The sequence below is a fragment of the Hippopotamus amphibius genome, chromosome 10 (assembly GCF_030028045.1).
Source record: "Hippopotamus amphibius kiboko isolate mHipAmp2 chromosome 10, mHipAmp2.hap2, whole genome shotgun sequence".
Classification (NCBI taxonomy): domain Eukaryota; kingdom Metazoa; phylum Chordata; class Mammalia; order Artiodactyla; family Hippopotamidae; genus Hippopotamus; species Hippopotamus amphibius.
In genome coordinates this window covers 51,595,039-51,619,616 of record NC_080195.1, presented here as the reverse complement: position 1 = coordinate 51,619,616, position 24,578 = coordinate 51,595,039, and the positions used below count along the sequence as shown (strand labels likewise).

Below are 24,578 nucleotides of genomic sequence, written 5' to 3'. Positions count from 1 at the left end.
ACAATTGGTAATTTTTTTTAAAGTTAATTAATTAATTTGTATTTATTGGCTGCTTTGGGTCCCATTGCTGTGCTCAGGCTTTCTCCAGTTGCGGTGAGCAGGGACTATTCATCGTTATGGTGCGTGGGCTTCTCATTGTGGTGGCTTCTCTTGTTACAGAACACTGGCTCTAGGCATGCTGGCTTCAGTAGCTGTGGCTCGTGGGTTCTAGAGCACAGGCTCAATAGTTGTGGCACATGGGCTTAGTTGCTCTGCAGCATGTGGGATCTTCCCAAACCAGGGCTTGAACCCATGTCCCCTGCATTGGCAGGTGGGTTCTTAACCACTGCACCACCAGGGATGTCCTGGTAAGTTTTATGATTATATAAAATTTTACTTTATATCTCTAACCCCACCTCACCCTCCCTCCTCCATAAACTTTTTTGAAATCTGAGAAAGCAAGGTTATTCTTTTTTTTTTTTTTTTGACAGGAAAATAGGATTTGTTGTTGGGTGTGAGTAAGGAGGGGACAGTGACAAGGCTCTTACGAGTGCAAGGCCCACCATTTGTCCAGGGGGCCACAATTAGGGATGTATTTGACCCTAGCACCATCCAGGATGAGACGCTTTTCTGCCGCCATGTTTTCAAATTCATCTGCATTAAACTTTAGTAAATCCCCAGTTCTTGAAGATGTGGATCTCCTGGTGGCCAGGGAACTTGAACTTGGCCATGAGTAGGGACCAAGCACATGTTCCTTGTTCTGCAGCTTGGTGTGGATGGACATTACTTGGCTAGTGTGGACCCTGGCCCCTGTGCCGTGGGGCTTTCCAAAGGTACTGTACATACTTGTCTGGAGCCCAAATCGGGGACAGCATCCAGATATGGATGTCCACTAGACAGGGCTGTCTCCAGGGTCCCTTAGGGCAACCTGTATAGGCAACAGGCTGCATACAGTACTGAGGGGGCTGCTGTTTGCAGCCATTGCACACCAGGCCTTCACAGGGAAAGTGATTCTTACTTAAATATTTTGTTGTTATAACAGCTATGGTTGTTAATGCGTGGCCAACTTATTTTTGTATTGTAAGGATTTTTCAGAGCACTTATTACATTGGGTCCTTTTGTGTAATCAGTGTGTTTATTGGATATGTCATTTTCAGAGGGGTTTTTTTTGTTTTGTTTTGTTTTTTGTTTTTTAAGCAGTGGCTAAAAGACAGCAAAGTGACAGTGTATTAGGATTCCAGAGCCATGGCTTGCTTCCAGTTTGGGGCTGTGTTAGTAACTATTCCTTGGGCAAATCCTATAATCATTGTAGGCCTTTTTTTAGGATGTGTAAAATAAGTTCCATCTATTCTATACCATATATGGTTTCTCTCAATTCTAATTTCAAAGCACCCTTTGATTTGGAAAATAGTTGGTATTTTAAAAGTATGGAGAAGCTTGGGGATGTCTTATCACTGTTTTTAGAAGATAATGTTAGTCACTTTTGGTTAATTTGAAAGCCTTGGTTAGGAGCTGAAAGTCCTGGTTATAGTAGTGCCCATATAGAAAATATGCCCTGTTTAATTAGGCCTTCTTCAGAAACACATTGTGGCATAATGGGGAATAATATTTAGAATGTTTGGCAGGCTTATTTTCCCAAGCTCCCCAGTTTACTCCCTTCCTCACGTGTATATGATCCATAAACTATTCAGTGGGGGGTGCAACCAATGTCCAGACTTGATTCCTAAGGTACATGTGGTGGTTGGATTTTTACAGAGTGGTAAAATTAATCCCATATGTTAGTGATATTAGTGATGTGTCTTGAAGTTTTATAGTTTCCTCTTTATTTCACTAAAATCCTAGTGATTCTAATCCCAGTTTGGTTTTAACATGAAACTGTAAATTGTCCTCTGATTTGTTTTGCTTTTCCTGGAAGCTTTTTGAGAGAGGGGAAGTAAAAAACTTTTATTCAAAATTTTTTTGGAATTGTCCAGAAACAATTATCTAAGCCATTATCTCTTGCTTAGATTTTGCACTACTCTTAGTTGGTCTCCTTGCTTTCACTCTTGCTTCGCATGCAGACTGTCACAGCAGCCATTGACCCTTCTAAAAAACATGTCAGGTTATGTCACTCTTCTGTTCACAGCCCTCCAAAGGCTTCTCCCCTCAGAAAAGTCAAAGTTCTTAACAGAACTTAGAAGGTCTTTAATCTATTCTTTTCCCTTCTCCATCCCCTCCTACTCTACCCCACCCCCCATTTCAGAGACTATTTCTACTACTCTCCCTTATTCACTCCATAGCAGCCATGCTGTGCCTTACACTCACCAGGCATGCCTTTACTTCTTGCCTTTTTATATGCTGTTTCCTCTTGCCCAGATATCTATGAGAGCAAGACATAGACTCCCTTATGTCTTTTTAGTCTCTGCTTACACATTGTATCAGAGAGTCCTTCCCTGAGTTTCCTGTATAATAAGCAATACCTCTTTCTATCACCCTCCTTTTTCTTTATCCTCTTTCCCTGCTTTGTTTTTCTTTATTATACTTCTCAACACCTAATGTTAGTTTTTGTCTTGACTACTCCCCGGTAGAATGTGAGCTCAAAAGATGCTTAGCAAGATTTAGGAAGGCAGGATGTGGAACATCCTTGGGATGTTAGTTCTGCTGTGTTGGACTGAGGGCTCTGCAGAAGCAAACGTTTGATCTTGCCTGTTTCTTTGGCCAGCCTTGAAGTCTTGGGCTGCTACACAACTCCTTTTTCAGCACTGCAGCACCTGTAGCATATCAGAACAATCAGGCTTATTTTATTTTGATTGATTTTTTTTTTGGTAGGAAAATGGCTGAGTAATATTCCAGTTACAATTAATATGTTTTACAGATCTTTGACAGTGAACTCTAGACTTTAGCTGATGACCTATTCGTTGTGGATTTTGCAGTGAAGAAGGAAAAAACAATCCAAATAATGTCTAATTATTTGGGGGTTTGACTCATAATGTCCTCTTCCCTTGTCCTCAATTATAATAAATTTCCAAAGCATTTTCTTCTTGTTCAACTAAAGAGGATAAACATTTTTTTTTTTCACTTTGGTTTTACTTGCATTCATTCATTGTTCCCTTGACTGAATACTCACATAATTAAAATGAGCATCATGTTTGTTAATGAGTAAACAGTAAAGTGGAAGACCTTGGCCAATATACTAGACACCACCTGAATTTTCTTTTTCTGTGTTTAGCAAAGTTTTAAGTTTGAATTTTGTTGAATGTTATTGGAGTTTTTTTTCCTTCTGTTCCCAGTCCCTTCCCCCACCTCCTGCCCCCCCCACCCCCTCCCCCCCCCCCCCCCCCCGCCAATGCATCTGATTCATTTTTGTTTTTACATTTCTTATTTTGGGAGAAAATTAAAATTGTATGGAATTCTTTCCCCTCACTCTCCCTCTTTTTTCCCTCTCATCCCAGCAAGTAGGTCTCCATTGCTTTTTGCATTTTGAAATAATAACTTACCTTCACTAGAAGAGTCCTGAGTCATAGAATTGGGACATTCACATACTGCTGAATGGACAACTCTAAAATATAGTTTTGAAATATCTATTTTTACTTTTTTTTTGATTGATTGGCTGCGTTGGGTCTTCATTGCTATGCATGGGCTTTCTCTAGTTGCAGAGAGTGGGGGCTACTCTCCATTGTGGTGCACAGGCTTCTCATTGTGGTGGCTTCTCTTGTTGCAGAGCACGGGCTCTAGGCACATGGGCTTCAGTAGTTGTGGCACACAGGCTCAGTAGTTGTGGCTTGCGGGTTCTAGAGCACATGCTCAGTACTTGTGGTGCGTGGGCTTAGTTGCTCTGTGGCATGTGGGATCTTCCTGGACCAGGGCTCGAACCTGTGTCCCCTGCATTGGCCAGGCAGATTCTTATCCTCTGCACCACCAGGGAAGTCCTGAAATATCTATTTTTGGAAGATCTTTTTTCTCCCACTTTCAATGCCTGTTAATTATCTACATCTGGATATATTTTAATCCTCCTGGCAAACCTGATACATTAAGACTCAGCTGAGTAAATGCCAGGCATGTGATACACATTTAATGTTTGTTAAGTTTTTTGTTATAAATCTTCTGTTCCATATTTTTAAAAATGAGAGCCTATGTATATACATGGGAAAAGTTTGCTTAATTGTAGCTGGCAGGGATGATAGGAGGTTAGGAAAGGGATGTGTAATTCAGGAAAGATTTGTATTTGAATGCATGCTTAGTGAGTTTTGTTTGTAAGCTGTGACCTGGGGAACTTAACTTGTCTGAGTCTTTATCCCCTCATGTGTTTGCGTTGAATAATGCTGTTGCACAGAGCTGGCTGTGGTGCACGCATGGGAATATCTGTAAAGCAGCTTTGTTAGCTGTTTTGGTGGTTTATGGGTGTGTATGATCAAACATATATGTTGTCATTGAGCTCTTCCTTTCCTCCTCATCATTTGTCAAGCTTTGCCTGAAGAATCTTCTTAGCCTTCATTTTCTCTCTGCTGCCGCATTCTTTGATCTAGCTTGCATGTTCTTCCTTATGTGGCTTCTTGGTCTTGTGTGTGGAAGAGAAAAATGGTAAAGAGCTCTGAGTTTCTTGTTTATTTATTTACTTATTTTGGCTGCTTTGCATCTTTGTTGCTGCGTGTGGGGTTTCTCTAGTTGTGGTGAGAGGGGGGTTAGAGGGGGGTTACTCTTTGTTGCAGTGAACGAGCTTCTCAGTTCTGTGTCTTCTGTTGTTGCAGAGCAAGGGCTCTAGGTGCGCAGGCTTCAGTAGTTGTGGCGCACAAGCTTAGTTGTTCCGTGGCATGTTGGGATCTTCCCAGACCAGGGCTCGAAACTTTGTCCTCTGCACTGGCAGGCAGATTCTTAACCACTGTGCCACCAGGGAAGCCCCAAGCTCTGAGTTTCAATTCCAGTTTCTTCTCTTATTGAGTAGTATATTCTGTGCGTACCACGTAGTACAGAGTGGTCCAATTTCAAGAAGAGTTGGGATATTCATCATACTGATTACTTAGCAGCAGCTCTCTACCAGGGGTATGCATTAGAGTCCTTGTGAAACTTTCAAAATTTATGTTTCTGGCCCCCACTCCAGACCTATTGAATCAGCATCTTTGGGGCAGGGCTTGGGTATTAATTAAAAATTCCACCAGTGATTTTTATACAAACAGTCAGTTAAGAATGGGCTGATTGGAAGACCATCTCAATTAGTTTTGATGACCTCTGTTCTTTCCCTAAATCCTTCAATCACTTTCCTGTTGCTAAAGAATAAAGTCAAAGTGAAGCTTGGCATTCAAGTAATGGCCACCCTAGTTTATCCTGTTAATTCTGTTTTTTACCATTCTTTTTGATAACTATATTCCTGCTAGCCTGAAATTGAAGATTACCATTATTTTCAGCCACCTCCTTCTCTTATGATGATCTAGAACGCCCTGTTCTCTTCTCCCATTCCTTGGTCTCTCTAACAACTGCTTTTCTTCTAAATTATACCTCACAAGGTATACCTTCTCCATAAACCTTCCCTGATGCCCTCAACTAGAAGTCATATTTCATCTTTGAACTTCAGAACACTTTGATGCTTTATTTTTGTACTGATTCTAGATCATGTTTATCTCCAGACACCTTTCCTCTCTATTAAACTTTAAGCTTCTTGATGACAGATTCTGTGTCTATATGTGTTACACTGTTACCCAGTAAAATGGTACTTTGTACATAGTGTGCACTGAGCCCCACCCCGCCTTTCTGATTTGGGGGAAATTTATTTGCATTTTTATAGTGTTTAGTAAAATTTATTAAAAATGCTCCTGGTATGTTAAGCTAGTCTTAAGTCATTTTCCATAAAATGTAGAATTTCTTATTTTTCTCAGAACTCAGACCCGGCTTTTGACAGGCTGCTTCTTGTTTTCAACTTGCGTTTTTATAATAAACAACGGACTCAGATGTCGGGCTAGCTTTTCTTTTTGTAATGTTTGCTGGACGTGATTTTTGTTGGGAGACAGATGTCCATGGGTCTCTCACGTGTTATGTATGTCTTGCAAGCAGAGATACTACTGACTGCCTTTTTTCTGGACTGTATTTGTCAAGGATGTTTATATAGTGAGCAGCCTTGGAATATAGAGTTATTGTTTCTCTCCAGAGCAGAAGGCAGGTTTGCTTACTATTTAGTATAATAAAAAAGTGACCCCCTTCAGAGTATGTTTGCTTAGTGTCCAGCATGGTAAGATAATCACCCTACAGAGCAAAAGACAAGCATGTCTATGCCCATTATAAAAGATTTGGGTTCCTAAGCTCAGGGTTTCTTTCCTGTAACATGATGCACTTATGAGTGGATCCTCAAGTCTTATGTCTGTCTTCAGCATCTATGAAACTGTGGTAGGATAACTTGTTAGTTTATAAGTAGGGTAAAATTTCAGACCTGTCACAGTTTTAGACAGTAATGTGAAAGCCACTCTTTTCAGAACTGCAAAATGGGCCCTCTACAAGTAATTCTTGTGAAGTGTTAATCTACATTAAGCCTGGGTCTCTGGATAGGTACCTAGATGAGGCTGGAACTCAGATTTGTTATGACTATACTGTGTTTTCTTTTTTCCCCCAATTTTTTTTGTGAAACTAAATTTATTCAAGTTCAAGAACTATCATTCTAAAATTGTCCTTCTATGAAATGATGTTTAACAGTGATCTTTTTTTCTCTCTCTTTTCCCAAAATAAAAGCACTGCTATTTTATACAGTTAAGCTACACTGACAAATGTGTTGATTTATTTACTTAACACTGAAGTTTGGAATGTATGTTGTCTTCAAGAGAAAAATGGGGGTAGTTGGGAGGACATTTCTTTTTAATTGGGTATAACATGACAATCTCAATGATAAATAACCTAATAAACTAGATAATAAAACTTAGTATGTTAGGTGGTGACAAATGTTAAGGAAAAAGAAAGGGAGGACAGGACGTTGTTGAAATTTTAGGTAATGTTGGCTACAGAAGCTCTCGTGGAGGTGACTTGAGTAAAGGTCTGAAGTTAGGGAGACTAGCCATTTAACTTTCTGGAGGAAAAGCATCCTGGGCAGAGGGAACAGCAAGTACAGAGGCTCTGCAGCAAAGTGTTCCTGGTACAAGACCTTGAGGAGGCTGATTTGTAGTGCTTTGAAGATACAGAATAAGAATTATAGTGTTGCCCTTGGCTTAGATATCTTTTTGTGCTTCAACCAGAGCACTTACTTTTATGTTTATATGTTAGGTACTTTTTCACTTGAGGAATGGGATTTCTTCCTTTAAAAATAATTGAAAACTACTAAAGTAGATAACTTTTCTTCTATAGTATCCTCGAGTTCTCCTTGACAGTCTCTGTACGTGCTCATCTTTCAACAGTCAGCGTAAGTCCCACATCTGTGTTTTTCAGTTCAGCAGGTATTCGAGAGCTGTGTTATACGTTACTTTACAGGCACACCTCGTTTTATTGTGCTTTGCTTTATTGCACTTCACAGATCATTGCGTTTTTTACAAATTGAAGTCTGTGGCAACCCTGCATTGAGCACATCTGTTGGTGCCATTTTTCCAATAGCATTTGCTCATTTTATATTTCTCTGTCACATTTTTGTCATTCTCACAATCTTTCAGGCTTTTTTGTTATCTTTGTATTTGTTATTGTGATCTGTGGTTGGTGGTCAGTAACATCTTTGATGTTACTACTACAACTTGCTGAAGGCTCAGATGATGTTTAGCATTTTTTAGTAGTAAATACTCTATTTTCTAATTAAGGTATGTACATTGTTTTCTTAGACCTAATGCTATTGCACACTTAGTAGACTACAGAATAGTGTAAACATAACTTTTTTACCCACTGAAAACCAAAAAATTTGTGACTCGCTTTATTGCGGTGATATTTGCCTTATGGTGGTAATCTAGAACCGGACATGTATTATATTTGAGGTATGCCTGTGTATGACCTATGTTTTAAGTCCCACATGGATTCTGTTCTTTATATTTCTGTTGAAGAGAAGAGACTGAAGCAGCCTGGAATAGAGAATACCCTAAGATAGCATACAAACTAAAACCTCTCTAAGCAAGGTCTCTATTTACCCTTTGTTACTAAATATAAAAGCTGGCTTTCAGTTCTTGTTGACCTTGAAAATTAGCACCATACCATTTCCTCCTTGAGACACCATCCTATCCCTCTGGTTGTACCATTTCTCTCTCTCAAGGATTCTTCTTTCCTTGGGTTTATACCTTGACTCTCTGTGCTTCTCACTCCTTAATCTCTGGATACTCTGCCCTACTCTATGGCTTCAGTGACCATCCATATGTTGTTGATTCTCATATCAAAATATCTAGTCTTAAATTCCACTCTTGAGCTCTAAGCAGTGGTGATAAGCTGGCTTCTAAAATATCCATTTTGATGCCCAATGGGCAGCATGGATTCAGATCTCTAAAGCAACTTGATACCTTTCTCCCACAAGGAAAAATGAACTTGTTCTTCCTCTTTATTTTGGTAAGTAGTATCCTTGTTCAGTTAAGCCAGAATCTTTATGTTGATGCTCATTAGTAAAGACCATCAGGTACATGCCCATAGTAAACAAAATTGGATTTGTTGATACTTTCTGCAGCAAGGAAGCCACACACCATAGGGAACCATGTGGTGTTTCAGCAAGACTGTGCTGAACAAACTTAGAGAATCTGAGCTTTTGTTAGATAATTTTGGGGAGGATTCAGGGAATTGGTGGGGATTTGCTGTGGATTAGGTACTCTCCAGAAACGAGGATAATTCTGTGATTGAATATCTTAAGAAATCTTTCCCAGGGGTGAGAAGACCAGGATGAGACTAAAACTGTAATTGGTAAAGAAGAAGCAGTCACTTGTGTTAGCTGGGATTTTTTTTTTTTTTTAATGTGGTTATGCAGAGACCTTGCTTTTGTCTGTATTCAGGCAGACTCAGATTGGCTTGGTTTTGCCGCACTTCCATCATGGTCTCAGAGGACCTTTTATCTGATGTTGGTGATCTGTGAGATTCCGTTTGGCAGAAAAGCATCACAGCCTAGCTATGAGTGCTGGGCTACTTCTTAGCTAAAAGGGGTAGAGCTTTTCTCTCTTATTGGAATAGATGTAAAAGATGAGGTAGCATATAAATAGCAGGAAGATGGATTAAGAGTGTTTAGACAGGGTATATGAACAAACAATTTTATGTGATTGGTTTATGTGTGAGAGGCAGTAAAGAAACTTACTCTGAAATATATCAGTAGAAATCTAGTGTTTGTGTTGAAGCAGAGATGTCTAGTTTGTTTCTTCCTTACTAAGGGAAGAGGGTTTGGGAGTGGGCTTATGTATCTCTCACATATTGGGCTTTTTAAAACTGAATGTTTGCATACTTACCATGTGCCAAACATGAAGTGCTTGTATGATCTCTTTTTAATCTCTTGGGTTAATTGGGTTACAAAGGAAGGTTGCATATTCCTGGCATTGGGAATAAGAACCAAACGGGGGGGGGGGAAAAGAAAAGAACCAAACTGAAAATCCAAGTGGGACTAACGGTGTTAAGTAATGTTTAAGAGTGTGAGTTTCATCATAATAGATTGTGTTTGAATCCTGCCATCACCTCTCAATTAGTAGTGATAAGATCTTGAGCAAGTTACTGAACTCTTTAGAACCTCTGTATTTTATGGATCTAAATGGGCAGCAATAATAATACCATCCTCAGGTGATTGGCAATACTTGGTACTTAGTAAGCACAATAGCTGCTGCTATTACTTTTCTGTTATTGGCTCTGTGCCTTTGGACAAATCACAACACTCAGATCCTCTGTTCTGATGTCATTTTACAGGATTGTTATAGGAATCAAAACGTGTACATGGAGCACTTTGGAAAGAAAGCACTTATACAAATAAAATAAATGTTAATGTCCATTATATTGTCTCTCAGGTGTTTGATTTACTTGACAAGTAAAGGACTGTTGTTGGGTTATGATGCTTTTGGATCAAGTTATACAGGATCTTGAATGTTAGGATGAGAAATTTAGATTTGATGCCATGGACTTTAGAAGTTCAGCCATCAGATAGACTTTAGAGCAGGGGAATGAGATGATGAAAATGGTGGCCTAGGAAACTTGGAATTGGAGAGGGAGAGCCTAAAGGTTCACAGACCAGATTTAGAAAGCTAAATTTCAAGCTAAGTAATGGTGGCCCAGATTAGTGAAATGATAGTAGAAGTGAAAAATCTGAGATGTTTCTAAGGAATTACTACAATTTAATTGCAGGTTGAATGTGAAGACTATAGAAATAAGAACAATAAAGGCTTCTTGAACTTTAATTTTAGAAATGGATTGGTTAAATTTATTTAGTTGTAAATAGTTAATAAGTTTGAAGAAATAGCCTTGTGACAATGTACAGAATGACCAGAGGCTTTTGATTTTAGGTATTTATTTGGCTTTCCTCATAACATAGACTCAAATGTGTACTGTACAGAAAGAAAACTGTTGGGAAAAGATACAGGTTTTAGGGGTAAGCAGTAAATAATTTGATTTTAAGTTAAAATAAGTATAAATATGTTAGAAATAATGTAGTGATTAAAATCTGTTTGCTATGCTGCAGTTAGGGGTGAAATTACTTTGAAATGCTTCAAAAAGGGTAGATGGATAGATATGTGATAATTCAAATATAGAAAAATATTAATTGTAGAATCTCAATGGTGGGCACATGGATGTTCACTGTAAAATTCTTTAATCTGTTCCTTATTTTTGAAAGTTTTAATAATAAAATGTTGGAGGAAGAGTGGAGTTATAAACTGTTTGCTAAAGGCTAGTCTTGAGAATTTCTCTTCCCTGACTTGATACTTTTGTTCTCTCTATAGGAACTTTCCGCTGTACTTTTTGCCATACAGAGGTAGAAGAAGATGAATCAGCAATGCCCAAAAAAGATGCACGCACACTTTTGGCAAGGTTTAACGAACAAATTGAGCCCATTTATGCTTTGCTTCGAGAGACAGAGGATGTGAACTTGGCCTATGAAATTCTTGAGCCAGAACCTACAGAAATACCAGCCCTGAAACAGAGGTGAGTGTAGGCCCTGTGCTCTTACCAAGAAAACTTTAAGCTCACCCTTGTTTTAACTACCTGTACTTTGGAGAGCAGCATTGGGTGAGTAATCTACCAGGAGACTAAAAAATGTAATAGTACATGGATTCTAAGCGCTGAGTTTTGTTTGGTAAGTGATCTGTAACCAATTAAATTCTAGCTTATCCCTAGAACAGGAAGCAGAGGCTTCCTCTGCAGGACTGTCAGTAGGTTTAACCCAAGAGCTGATGGACAGTTCCAGCCTTTCAGCAAGTCAACCCACTGGTAATATTTAAAGTCTTGCTATTCTTCTTAAATGGAATTCCTTGCCAGTAACTTCTCCTTTTCCATCATCTCTTATTTAACACTCACCTTAAAGATCTTTAAAAATTTAAAAAAAAAAAAAAAAAAAAAAAAAAAAAGATCTTTAAAAATTTATCTTTTTTGAAATAATATTCCTCCCTCACCACTAAGTGTTATATCTTTTAAAAATTTTAAAACTTCTTAAATAATATAAAAAGATTCAAAACTAAATTGTCACTTTTGTCATCTTGAAGTGAGATGTGTACATTCTCTCCATAGAAGAAATTTAAATATGCAGGAGTGAACTCTGGTGTCTCTCATCTAGATTTTCTTTAGTGTCACATTTGCTGATGATTTAATTTGACTGTTTATGTGGTGAAGGTAGAAATATAATCTGTGTAGTCAACTCTCCATGGTTAAAAAAATCTTTTAAAAAAAATTCATCCAAATTAAAAAATTTGTTTAACTTGTGGTCAGATCTCTCCTGCCTCAGGGAATCCCCTGGTGGTCCAGTGGTTAGGACTCCTTGCTTTCTCTGTGGAGGGTGCAGGTTTGATCCCTTGTCGGGGACTTAAGATCTCAAAAGCTACACGGTGCAGCACCCCCCCCCCCCCCAAAAAAAAAAAAAAAACTTTCCTGCCTCAAACCGGTAAAACCAATCTTGGGTTTCTGTGATGGACTACTGAAAACAAATGACTTTTTAAAAGTAGTCTCATGCTAACATTTATTTGAATTGTCCTGTTCTTTTTCTCTATTCTTATTCTTCTCTACTCAAAGTACTAAACACTTGCTAACCTTCAGAAGATAGTCTTCAGAGTTAATGCTAAAGAAACAGTATAGATGAAAACTGTGTGTTCAAGATGATGTAGAGAAGCAATAGCTTCAGAAAGAGTGAGTGAATCATTTAAGATTCTGGGTGAAGGAGAGATGGATAAGGACAGAATGTAGTTGGCCAGGTCAGAGCTCAAGAAACACTGAGTGGGTGGAGAGAGACTGAAAAGGCATCTGGCTAGCTCAGGGAGACACATGTGGGCATAGACAGGCATATAGGACAGACTCAGCACAACAAGATAAGAACGTTATCTGAAGATATGAGAGACATTAAGAGTAGTCAAGGAGACAACTGGGTGAGAGAGGAAAGACTCAGAATGTAGAGTAAGCACAGAAACATGAAAACACAGATCAGGCCAAGAGAGAAGAGAAAACTGAATGCTTGAGGGAGACCAAAATTCAGAAAGACAACTTAAACCAGACTAAGCAGCGTCATATTATAGTGAAGCCTTTTAGAAGAACATAGAAAAGGAAAGACTAGGGACAGATATGGATTAAATTGAGACAAAGATAGTAAATAATGCAAAAAGGAACGTTAGATGAATGCAGAAAGGAAAAAAGATAGAAACAAGTTATTTGCAACTGTAATATAAGACTTTAAAATATAGCAAGGCAAATAGATGGATTGGGTACAGAGAGATGCCTCATAGGCCTAGACTCAGAGCGAGCAAGCACGTAACTGATGAAAAGGCATAGGAAAGAATGATTTACAAAGCAGCCCTCGTACAGCTAAAGGCAGTAGTTAGGAGGCATGGATTAAGTGACCAGATCAGCATGGTTTGTACAGCTAGAGAGGGTACATTTTTTTGATAGAAAAAGTGGCAGTGGGTCTGTAGATATCCAGAGGCAGAACAGGAGGGATGGGATGAACCCAAGATTACCTCCAGAGGTTGGTCAGAAACACAGTGTGCTCAGGGAGAGATGTAATGGGCCAATCAGATAGATGGACAGCAGTATACATCAGAGAAATCTCAACTAAACCTGAGACAGAAAACTCAAATAGATGTGAGTGGGCCCTGTGAGCAATGGAGTAAGCAGACAGGAAGTAGGATCAAAGAGAAGGAAAAATAGCGAATGGCCTCTAAGAGAAAGAAGCAATACAGATCATAAATTCAAATGAAAAGGTATTGTTTAGGCTCAGAATGAGATGGCACTACACGGGAGACAGTCCAGGATCCATGGAAAAGATTTAGAAAAAATGGCAGAGAAGTAAAGGAGAAACATGGGGCCAAGAGAATTAGTCACAGACACAGGAAGGAACATAGCAAAAGGTATAGAGAAACATACAGAGCAGGTACTAAGTAAGCAGGTAGTTCATGAAACATGAAGATACTTTATGGAATAAAACAGAGCTGTCTACACAGAAAGAGAGGGAGAGTCACGCATAGAACTTGATGTAGAAAAGCATCAGTAGCAGGCAAAGGAAGACAAGGTGTGAGCTTAGGTACACAGAAAATCAGGTATATTCAAAAGAATGTGGAGCAGATTGAAAGTGAAATAAACAGAACAGAGAGCACCATAAAGACTGAAAACTTAACTCATAGAGATGAGGAAACATTAAGTGGCTAGAGAAAGATAAGGCATGATCCAGCCTGAACAGACTAAGAAGATCATAGGTAGTAGAGGTAAAAAACAAAACAAAATAGACTCAGAAATAGATCATGGTTGCTGTGGAGTAGAAATAATGTTTGGAGCTGGATACGGAGAGTCAGCATAGGTGCAGAGACGGAGAGACACAACTTGATAGAAAAGAGATTTGCCTTATTTGGTGAGTTGCAGAAGAACATTAATTCTGAGTTGTAGAATACTTTTCTAGCTTCTCAGCACACAAAAGAAAGGGAAAAGCCCACAGAACTACTTTGAATTTTTCTGGGTTGAGCTGAGAGAGTGCTTTTTAAAATATAACATGTATTTCATTTTGTGTTTTTGTTTTGTTTCGTTTTTAAACAAAATACTCATCAAAGATGTTACTGGGAGAGATTTTTACCAGACTAGTATCTTTAAGTGGATTATGTCACTATATCATTCTCCCCTCTCTCTAAGTAGATTTTTTGAAACATCTTAATCAATACAACCTCAATCATTTATATATACACCAGAGGATTCAGTGTTTGAGGAACTTAAATATAAATATGATGTGTTCTTCTGACCAATGTAACTTTCACCCTGAGATATAAGAGCGGATTCTCAGGATTATTAAAGCATGTGTGCACGATAGCTAGATAGCATTTATATGTAATATTTCAGTAACCTCTTCCCAAGTTGCTCTTCTTTTCTAGCACCTAAACTTCAAGATTTCTTCTTTCTTTCCTCCTCTAATCTTTTTATATAGCAAAGACCGTGCAGCAACTGCTGCTGGAGCTGCTGGCCTGGCAGGTGGGCACCACCGGGAAGCATGGGCCACCAAGGGTCCCTCTTATGAGGACTTATACACTCAGAATGTTGTCATTAACATGGATGACCAAGAAGATCTGCATCGAGCCTCACTGGAGGGGAAATCTGCCAAAGAGAGGCCTATTTGGTTAAGAGAGAGCACTGTCCAAGGAGCATATAGTTCTGAAGAGATGAAGGAAGGTAAGAGGAGAAAAAGTCAGTAAGATGAAATATGTCTTGGGTTCGTAGAAAGTGAACTTAGGAAATCACCTGGGCAATTCTTAGTTTTACTGGAAACCCACTGTGTCTGTTTTATAAAACAGTTGCATTACAGCAGGAAGTAAATTGAGCAGTAAGCATTCAGATTCACGAGTATACTTGTATTATCCCTTCAACTTAGCTGAAATAACAGACGGCTTTTAAATCTCCATTTTTAGATTTGAGAAATTGTCATTTCTTAATTTCTTGAAAAAGCACTCTTGTGTTCAAAGTGGCCCAAATCATCTCCTCTTTAATTTTCTGTTGCCCTAACTTACATGCATTTTTATTTCATTGAATTGGGAGTCATAACTATACACTAGTCCAAACTTTTTATGTTGTCTTCTCATAAATACCAAGGAGTTGTGCTACTTGAAATATATATGAGGGTGAGTCAAAAATTATCTGCACTCTGGCTGTAGAATTTATTTTAATTAACTTTTAGAAAAGACAAATACATCATTTCTCAACATAATCTCCTTGCTTTTCAATACATTTTGTCCATCTGTCAACAAGCTTTCATATTCCCTCATTAAAAAATATTTTAGGCTGAGCTGTGAGCCATGAATATGCACCACTGTCTTCACTTCATCAGAAGTGAATCTTCGTCCTTGTAGGGCTGCTTTCAGGGGACCGAGCAGGTGAAAGTCCGATGGAGCAAGATCAGGACTATAGGGAGGATGCTTTAACACCTCACAATGAAACAATCCGTGACAGACTTAGATTTTGAAAAGTTTGTGTGAGATGAATACCAAAACAACTCACAGAAGAGCATAAACAGAAGCATTTGGATATTTGCAAACAAAATTTGGCCCGATACTCTAAGGAAGGGCAAAAGTTTCTTAAAGAGAATCATTACTGGTGACGAGACATGGATTCATCACTACGAGCCTGAGAGTAAATGACAAGAGTATGAAATGGAAACATCCTCAATCACTGACCAAGAAAAGGTTTAAAAGTCAACCATCAGCTGGAAAATTGATGCTTATAGTTTTCTGGGATTCTTAAGGGCCAGTGTTGGAACATTATCAGGGAAAAGTTCAACAATCAACAGTGCTCATTACAGTGACCTGCTTATTGAAGAGCTGAAGCCTAAACTTTGGATTAAATGCAGAGGACTGCTATCCAAGGGCATTGTGATCTTGCGTGACAATGCACGTCTGCACGCTTCTGCCCACACTGTCGACACTCTGCAAAAACTTTGTTTTGCGGTGTTAAAGCATCTTCCCTATAGTCCTGATCTTGCTCCATCGGACTTTCACCTGTTTGGTCCCCTGAAAGCAGCCCTACAAGGGCGAAGATTCACTTCTAATGAAGTGAAGACAGCAGTGCATCTGTAGGTCACAGCTCAGCCTAAAACATTTTTTAATGAGGGAATACAAAAGCTTGTAGACAGATGGACAAAGTGTATTGAAAAGCAAAGAGATTAGGTCGAGAAATGATGTATTTGTCTTTTCTAAAAGTTAATTAAAATAAATTCTGCAACCAGAGTGCAGATCAGTTTTGACTCACCCTCGTAAAAAGTTGCCACATGAGTAGAGGACAAGGATTCTAACCATCCAAGAAGATTGGCAGAACTTTATACTAGAAGATTTCATAACTCTCTGTAAGCCGTGAAGGGTTAAGAATTGCATAATAATCAAAGTTTGAGAACTGCACAGGTTTACTTTTCAAATTTTAGTCTCAAATTACTGGATTCAGAGACTTTGGGTGATGATGGTTTAGGAGTAGGTAGAAAATGGGAGGCTAAGACTGGATAAATATTACTCAGAAACTGGGAAACAGGTGAAACAAGGAGTCTGTGCCTCTGGTTAGATTTTATCAGCTTTAGAATCTACTCACCGCATTCCTAGGTCATGTAGCGTTGCTAATATATCACTCCAGTCTGGTTCTTTAATGCTAAAGAATCATCAGTAACTAAAAACCGCTTGTGCTTTGACTTTTTTTCTAACCTCTTTTCCCTTCATAATTAGCATTTCTTTACTGTGTATGCTAAGAATTGTAAAAGTAGTGTAGAGTTGGGTAGTGCTAGTACAAGCAGGTAATAATACTTCTAGGGTGATTCTCTTTGGTGTTTTAATTCCTATCAGAAAAAACTTTTCCTCCGCAATCATGCTTTATTCTCCCTCCTTCCCACTGATTACTGTGGCTATGATGTTTAGTTATTTTGATGCGAGGTGTTTTAGATTACATAGTATTGATAGTTAGGCTGTCAGCTATTTAATAGGTTCATTTTCCCCAGCTTGGCTTCTTGCCTGTTCTTGAAGCAACCAAGCCTTTTCTTCTGTGAACTTAGGAACAAAATCGAATGAAATAAAACTATTGTTAGCTAGTATTATATATGAGGGTGAGTCAAAAATTATCCGCACTCCAGTTATATTAAAACTGCTGTAAATTCTACAGCCAGAATGCAGTTAATTTTTGACTCGCCCTCGTACAATTAGGCTCATAAGTTTAACATTCAATGTTTATAATTCCTAGAATGGTAGAATTTGAATCATAAGAACTTTAAATAAGTCATTTAGTCTACCCAGTTCCCTTTTGTGAATTTTTCCTTATATGTATAAAATAGGATGTGCTATTATGTCTAAATTTGTCTTCATTAGGTTTTGTGATAGTTGAATAGGTTCCATCCAATGAATGTGTGAAGTGAGTCTTATTTGTCCTACACTTAGTTTTCCTCAGAGTTCACGTTAACATCTTTCAGAATTTTATAGACTTCAATCATGTCCTCCTTACTATACTTCAAGTTCTAATTCCCTTTGATTCTACTTTTCTTACAAATCGTTTTCTTCCCTCAAGCCATCTCCACCTGCAGGTTTTGTCTTATTTCAGTTGTCTTTTTCTGGACCACCTCCAATTGTAGTATACTTTACTTGAGACCTAGTGACCAGAACAATACATGTTATTTATGCATGAATTTATCATTATTTGTTTATTTCAAATACCCTTCTAGTTTTTACATGACACTTTGTTGCTTTGCTTCTGGAGGCATATTAAGACTAGCAGCTTTAGAAGGTGCAGAGATTTTTTTCAGAACCTCTCCTGTCCTTCATGTGATAGCTTGGATCAGGTTTTTCAGTATATTTTAGATTATTTTTCTATAGGCAGATTTTCTTACACTTGCCATTATTGAAATAGATCTGCTACTCTTCTGCCCACTTATACAACTGTCAGCTCTTATGTTATTTTTTTTCTGTGTTTGGCCTTTTAGCTCCCAGAACTGCTTAGCATCGTCAGTGAACTTGACAGTTTCCCAGTACATCTTCGTAATTTATAACCCTATTAAATAAGACTGTTCCTAGAACTAGTGTTTCTACTTTTCCATCTAAGGATTTGTTCATTTATCCTTATTTTTTGTTTTCTGTCTTAATCTGTAACAGAACAGTTCCCTTTTTTGCCTAAATCTCTCAAGAACCTTGTCAGAAATCTTTTAGATATGACTTCATTTAGTTTACAAAACTAAATAGCTTTTCCTCTAATTTTATATTTCCTATAAACATTATTCAAAAGACTATGTTGGTAATATTAAGCTATTTGGAAAATTATTTTAGAAGTGTGTAAGTCTTAGAGACTTGTATACATTCCTTCTCTTTTCTCCCTCTTGAAATACTGCATTGGCAATCAGGGCTCTAAGGAGGAGTTTCAGCCTTTGGCACTATTTTAAAGTAGTTGTTTGATTTTAATCCTCATTTTTACATCCATGTTATCAAAAGCTTGTTTTATCTGACCTCAACTTTTAACTTCTCAGTTCCTGTTCCGCTTTCTCTCTCTTATATACCCAATATCTTATCTCAGGAGTTCTATACTTTCCAAAATGTCCAGGGTTATAACTAATTCATTCTAGTATGTTAGTGACAAGATGCTTTCACTTCATCCATGGCCAGCATTGGTCATTTCTGGGTCTTCTCTCTCTCTCTCTCTCTCTTTTTTTAAATAAATGTATTTATCTTTATTTATTGGCTGTGTTGGGTCTTTGTTGCCGCGTGGGCTTTCTGTAGTTGCGGAGAGTGGGGGCTACTCTTCGTTGCGATGCACAGGCTTCTCATTGCGGTGACTTCTCTTGTTGCGGAGCACTGGCTCTAGGTGCACGGGCTTCAGTAGTTGTGGAGCATGGGATCAGTAGTTGTGGCACATGGGTTTAGTTGCTCCATGGCATGTGGGATCTTCCCAGACCAGGGCTTGAACTCGAGTCCCCTGCATTGGAGGCGGATTCTTAACCATTGTGCTACCAGGGAAGCCCTTTGGGTCTTCTCTTGATAATAATAATAGGTAACACTAATCTAAGTGCCAGGCCTTCACAAATATTCTCTTAATACCCATAATAATCCAGTGAGGTAGTTACTATTTTCCCCCCTTTTTGTACTTGAGAAAATTGAGGCAGAAAAAGATGAGGTATTTGGCCAAAATCATACAGCTAATAAGTGTTAGCCAGGATTTGAATGAAGGAGTCAGGTTTCAATCAACATTTTAAATTCTTTTATGTATTTTATTTTGTTTTATTTTATTTTATAAATTTATTTATTTTATTTTTGGCTGCTGTGGGCGTTCATTGCTGTGTGTGGACTTTCTCTAGTTGTGGTGAGCAGGGGCTACTTGTTGTCATGGTGCGTGGGCTTCTCACTGCAGTGGCTTCTCTTCTAGAGCATGGGCACTAGGCACATGGGCTTCAGTAGTTGTGGTTCATGGGCTCTAGAGCACAGGCTCTGGGTTGTGGTGCACTAGCTTAGTTGCTCTGCGGCATGTGGGATCTTCCTGGAGCAGGGTTCGAACCTGTGTCCCTGCATTGGTGGGCAGATTCTTAACCACTGCGCCACCAAGGAAGCCCTCTTTTTTGTATTTTAAATGGCATTATATTTTGTATTATTTTCAGAATACAGAATGCAAATGTTTTTCTTAAATTCTTCATCTGTAACATGTACACAAAATGATAGGTGGTGTGTAGTGGGAGAGTTTCATTTCTGGTACTAGATTCCTAGATAAACAGTTCAAAGTACACTTGATTTGCTTCATGAAAATAAAACTGCCATTTATTCACTCATTCATCAAATATTTATTCAGTACCTAACAAGCGATAGACACTATTCTAGGTGCATGGGATCGATCACTGAGTAAAAAAGGTAAATATCTGTTGTGGAGAACCTACATCTGTGGAAAGTAGGTGACAAAGACAATAGACATAAATTATTATGTTAGAAAATAAATGCTATGGGAAAAGAAAATAGAGCATTGAGAATATGGGGGGGGGGTGAATTGAAAGAAGGTGAAAAATGAGTAAGGACATGAAAGATGCAAGGGGGAGTGTGGATACCTAGAAGAAAAATATCCCAGGCAAAAGAAACAGGCAGTGCAAAGGCCCTGAGGTAGGAGTGTGTGTACGGGGAATACCATGGAGGCCACTGTGACAGGAGCAGAATGAGCAAGGAATAAGAGAAGGGATAAGTAGGTGGGCAGGAGGAGTTCAGATGATATAGGACTTTATACATCATTGTAAGGCCTTTAGCTTTTTACTCTGAGCAAGATGAGGGGCCGTATTTTGATGTCCTGTTATGCCAGCTGCAAACTTAGTCCTTCATAGACATTATTTCATGTTCTTATCCAGAGCCCTAGAAGACAGATGCTTTTATCATCCCATCTTGCAGAAAAAGATACCAAAGTTTAGAGACTAAATAACTTGCCCAAAATATTACAGCTTGCATGTGGAAGAACCAGGATTCACATCCCTTGAACAATGCAGGGGTTAATCTGAGTATAACTTATATTCGTGGTTCCTCCACATCCATGGATTCAACCAACTATGGATTGTGTAGTACTGTAGTATTTGCTCTTGGGAAAAAAAAAACCATGTATAGGTGGACCTGCACAGTTCAAACCCACATTGTTCAAGGGTCAACTGTACTTAACCATTATGCTACTTAAGTTCCAGTTTGTGAAAAACATTTTGAATATCGTATGGACAGTAGCTCAAAAAATGGAACCAGTGAAGTCTGTATTATTTTATAATATTATCCTACATTTAAATATAATATATTAAAATAGCATATATTTTATTAGTTATAAAGGAATGCCTTTTATATTTAAGGATACTGACTTTCTGGTTTTTTCCCTCCAGGTGGCATAGATATAGACTCATTCCAGGAGCGCGAGGAAGGCCGTGGGGGGCCAGATGATAATGAGGAGGTCATGCGAGCACTGCTCATTCATGAGAAGAAGACCCCCTCTACCACTGCAGGCTCAGTGGGCGCGGCTGCTCCTGTGACCGCCGCCAATGGCAGTGACTCTGAGAGTGAGACCAGCGAGTCAGACGATGACTCTCCACCCCGTGCGGCTGCTGTGGCTGCACATCGTGGGGAAGAGGAGGAGGAGGAGGATGAATTTGAGGAAGTGGCAGATGACCCCATTGTCATGGTGGCTGGCCGTCCGTTCTCCTACAGCGAAGTGAGCCAGAAGCCAGAGCTGGTGGCTCAGATGACACCAGAGGAAAAGGAAGCGTACATAGCAATGGGACAGCGCATGTTTGAGGACCTCTTTGAGTGAGCTTTCCCTGCCTTTTCCTCCTTTCTCTAATGCTCATTTCCAAAAGAAATTCCCTACCTTTGAAGAAAAGTGTTCAGCGGCTTTCTGCCCCTCTTGAGGTAAAGCAGCTGTTAATCTTGTGCAAAGAATAATGGGAGAGAAGGTTTGATTTTTATGCCAGGAACTGCCCCACAAGGTAGGTTGGCTATAAGCATTCCCTTTCCTATGACTACAGTATTAATATTTTTTTGTATTTCCTTATCTAATCTTTTTCCTTTCCTTTTTAAGACACATTTTCCTCCCTTCTGAAATGAGTGTGAGAAGTCTATAAGGTAAATTCTTCCGGTCAGCCTGTGGAAGCCCACTATGATAGGTTACAGTAACTCACTGATCACATCCTTTTTATCTATTCTGACCAGGCATTCCAAACAGCTCCTGATATTGCTGCCGACCAAGCAGTTGGCAACAGGCAATCATTGATGAAGGGAAAAAAAAAATCTTAAAGCTTCATATTCCCTCACAGTTGAGGTTGTAGTCAATATGTAAGGAGAGGTGGGAGTGTGTGTGGAAAAACAATGGCTATGTGTTATAATCTCATGATTAATGTCTAAACCAAAATTGGTGTCTTTAGAACTGACTTTGCTGACAGATATTATTGTTTTGCCTAATGCCTTTTGGTTTGTGTGTTAGATAATAGAAAACAGAAAGTGTGTTTAGTAAGCCCTTAGAAAGAAATTAGAGAAAAAACATGGACTTAGGATAAGGAGTCCATATAAAGGATTGAAGAGTAGAGAGCATTAGGAACAGTACCTTTTAAAATTGTCTGAGTTTGTGCTGATTTGGAAATCCTATATATAAAGCTGAGACTGGTACCCTTCTTTTTCAGTTCTTCCACAGCGCTATAAATTGTTTACAGAGGCCATTCCAGCAGAAATCAGCATATAGCAATTGATTACTACTCTCTCTTTTTTTTCCTCTCAACCTTATTGAAGGCCTTCTTTGTCTCTTTTGATCCTTGTCAGGCATGGTGTTTTAGAGTGCATCCAGTGTATTGTTGAGCATATGTTCCTCAAGGAAAATAGTTTATTTTTGGTTCTGATATGTAGCAAGGTAGTATTCCCTAAGGCAGAACTTTAAAGAACTTTCATACAAGGGTCTACAACAATTGTATTTTTTGTAATATTTTCCCTTGCATTGTCATTTTTAAGTATTTATCATTTTATAGTACTTGTGTAAAGTTAAGATAGATTTTAGAGCATCTGAGCCTTGTATGAAGTAATGTTTCATTTACCTGGGTTGTATAAATGACAGTATTGACAATAAATCTATTTTATACTGATTGAAATTTGTTAATTTCTAGCTCTGTAATATCTTGAAGCATAATTAAAATGAATACTCTTCCCATTTAAAAAAAGTGTCTCAGAATTTTTTCTTTTATTGGTCATGTTTCAAATAATAGATATAATCGATTGTATGTGGTATAAACTTTCTGGCAATAAGTTGCCTTAAGAATGACTTTATGTATGTACCTTGTACATATGGGACTATTCAGCTTTTAAACATTGTTTTCTAAACATTCATAGTTTAGAAAGAAGCTCATTTAAATAAAATAGTAGTCAGACGTTAAGTTTTAAAATGTGGCTGTAGGTGAACTGTCAGTTCTTCATTTCAGTGAATACATGTTTCTTGCTAATTTTTCTTGAATCTCACTTACATGTTCTGCTTCCTAAAGCTACTGTTCTCTTTTTCTTATCCATTATCTACCAACTTCTTAAAGACTCATGTAGACTTATGGCATATTTCTTTCATCTGCCTCTTGCAGTCTGTGTTATGCCCTATTACTACAGCGAAACAGCGTTCTCCAGTCCTAATTTGTCCAACCTAACAGCCCTTTATTTCTCAGTCTCTTTGGCTGCTCTTTAATATTTGATACTATCAACCCACCTCTTCCTTGAAACATTTTCATTTGATATCCTAGCCATCACCCTGGCCAGGTTTCTCCTTACTTCAGGAAGCCTCCCTGCTTTCCTGGCTTCTTCACCTCTCCTCTGCACCACCTATACCAACTCTCACAGTATCATAGACAGAAGTCTGTGTCGCAGATCTTCACTGAAGTTTTTATAGTAATGGGCAGGGGACAGGCAATGAGAGGGGGGTTTTGTCTCAGCATTGAATAGTCAAGGAATAGGAGTGGATCATATACATCCTTGTTCTTAAAGAGGGTCTTTGCCATTCTCACGTGTTTCATCCCAAGGAGAGTCCCGCCTTCCTTGCTAAAATTTCAGCTTCCTTCTTCCTTCTCATCATCACCCTTTTCTTTCCAAAGTTATAAATGTGTTAGAGAAAATAACTTAGTTCTTTATTTTATTCCTGTTCCAAGTAGGACCTTGAAAGATCCTATCATATCTAAAGTGGCCTATCAAGATGTTTCCCTAACCAAGGAATCATTTCCAATCCACTTTTTTTTCCCCACCCACCCACTTTACCACTTTTTTCTCCTCTCACTGCACTAAAAAAAAATATTACTCATATATTTGGCCAAAAGTAAGGTGATGAATAAACAGCTCTGGACCCAAGTGATCCTAAGCTTTGTATCTGCTGGAAAACTGCTTTCATTCTATCTGCCCTTGTAGTTGAAGCCTTTTCTTATTTAGATACCACTTTTCCCCAAAACACCTTAAGAAGCATTAACTTTAAATGATTAAAAGGAAGTATCCAATTTGGCATAGCCTGGAAGTCAGGAGACTAGGTTCTAGTCCCAGCTCTAGTTAACTAGACACTTGCAGTGTGACGCAGTTATCTGATGTAGTCTTTCTGGGCTAGTTTCTCAGCTGTCAATAATGAGAGGATTGTGCTAGAATCACCAATGATTCCTTTCTGCTCTGATATTTTATGGAGGTACGTGGTAGCTAATACATTTTAAAATGAGGCCCAATAATAATAACAAAACAACAACAAAAAGTGTTCTGATGTGCTACAGCAATGCGAACCCGTTCAGGGATGTTTTAATTGAGGGACTAGTGTAGGTGGCAGGTTTAGGATTTAGAATATAGAAAACCAGAGCGTAAGCAATTGCTAATTAGGTTTCTGTCTTCCCGTCTTGCCAATGTACTTCATTTCTAATCTCAGTGACTGAGGCGGAAATAATTGAATATTTCATAACTCTTTTTGGTATCACTTTGAGAGAATTAGATGCTGAATGGTAACAAGATTGGGAAGAGCAGTTCATTTTCTTTCTACCGGTTGGCTCTATGGCTAGATTCCCAGACAGGAGCACAATAGAAAGACTTAACATA

General features: G+C 38.6%; 1 protein-coding gene and 1 non-coding gene across 4 annotated transcripts in view; one reads left to right on the top strand and one right to left on the bottom strand.

Moving 5' to 3' along the window:
• Positions 1 to 22,621, top strand: part of GTF2E1 (general transcription factor IIE subunit 1) — a 35,476-nt gene extending 12,855 nt beyond the window's left edge. For 2 of the 3 annotated variants that reach the window (XM_057697920.1, XM_057697922.1), the window contains exons 3-5: positions 10,800 to 11,001; positions 14,468 to 14,709; positions 20,879 to 22,621. In XM_057697920.1, coding sequence (XP_057553903.1) covers positions 10,800 to 11,001; positions 14,468 to 14,709; positions 20,879 to 21,303 — 869 coding nt within the window. In that variant the 3' untranslated portion in view covers positions 21,304 to 22,621. The remainder of the gene's footprint in view (positions 1 to 10,799; positions 11,002 to 14,467; positions 14,710 to 20,878) is intronic. The other variant, XR_009047804.1, reaches the window with a different exon arrangement.
• Positions 880 to 1,012, bottom strand: LOC130830655 (small nucleolar RNA SNORA70). Its single transcript, XR_009047828.1, has one exon. It is a non-coding gene; the product is annotated as a small nucleolar RNA SNORA70 (small nucleolar RNA).
• Positions 22,622 to 24,578: the final 1,957 nt, after the last annotated feature.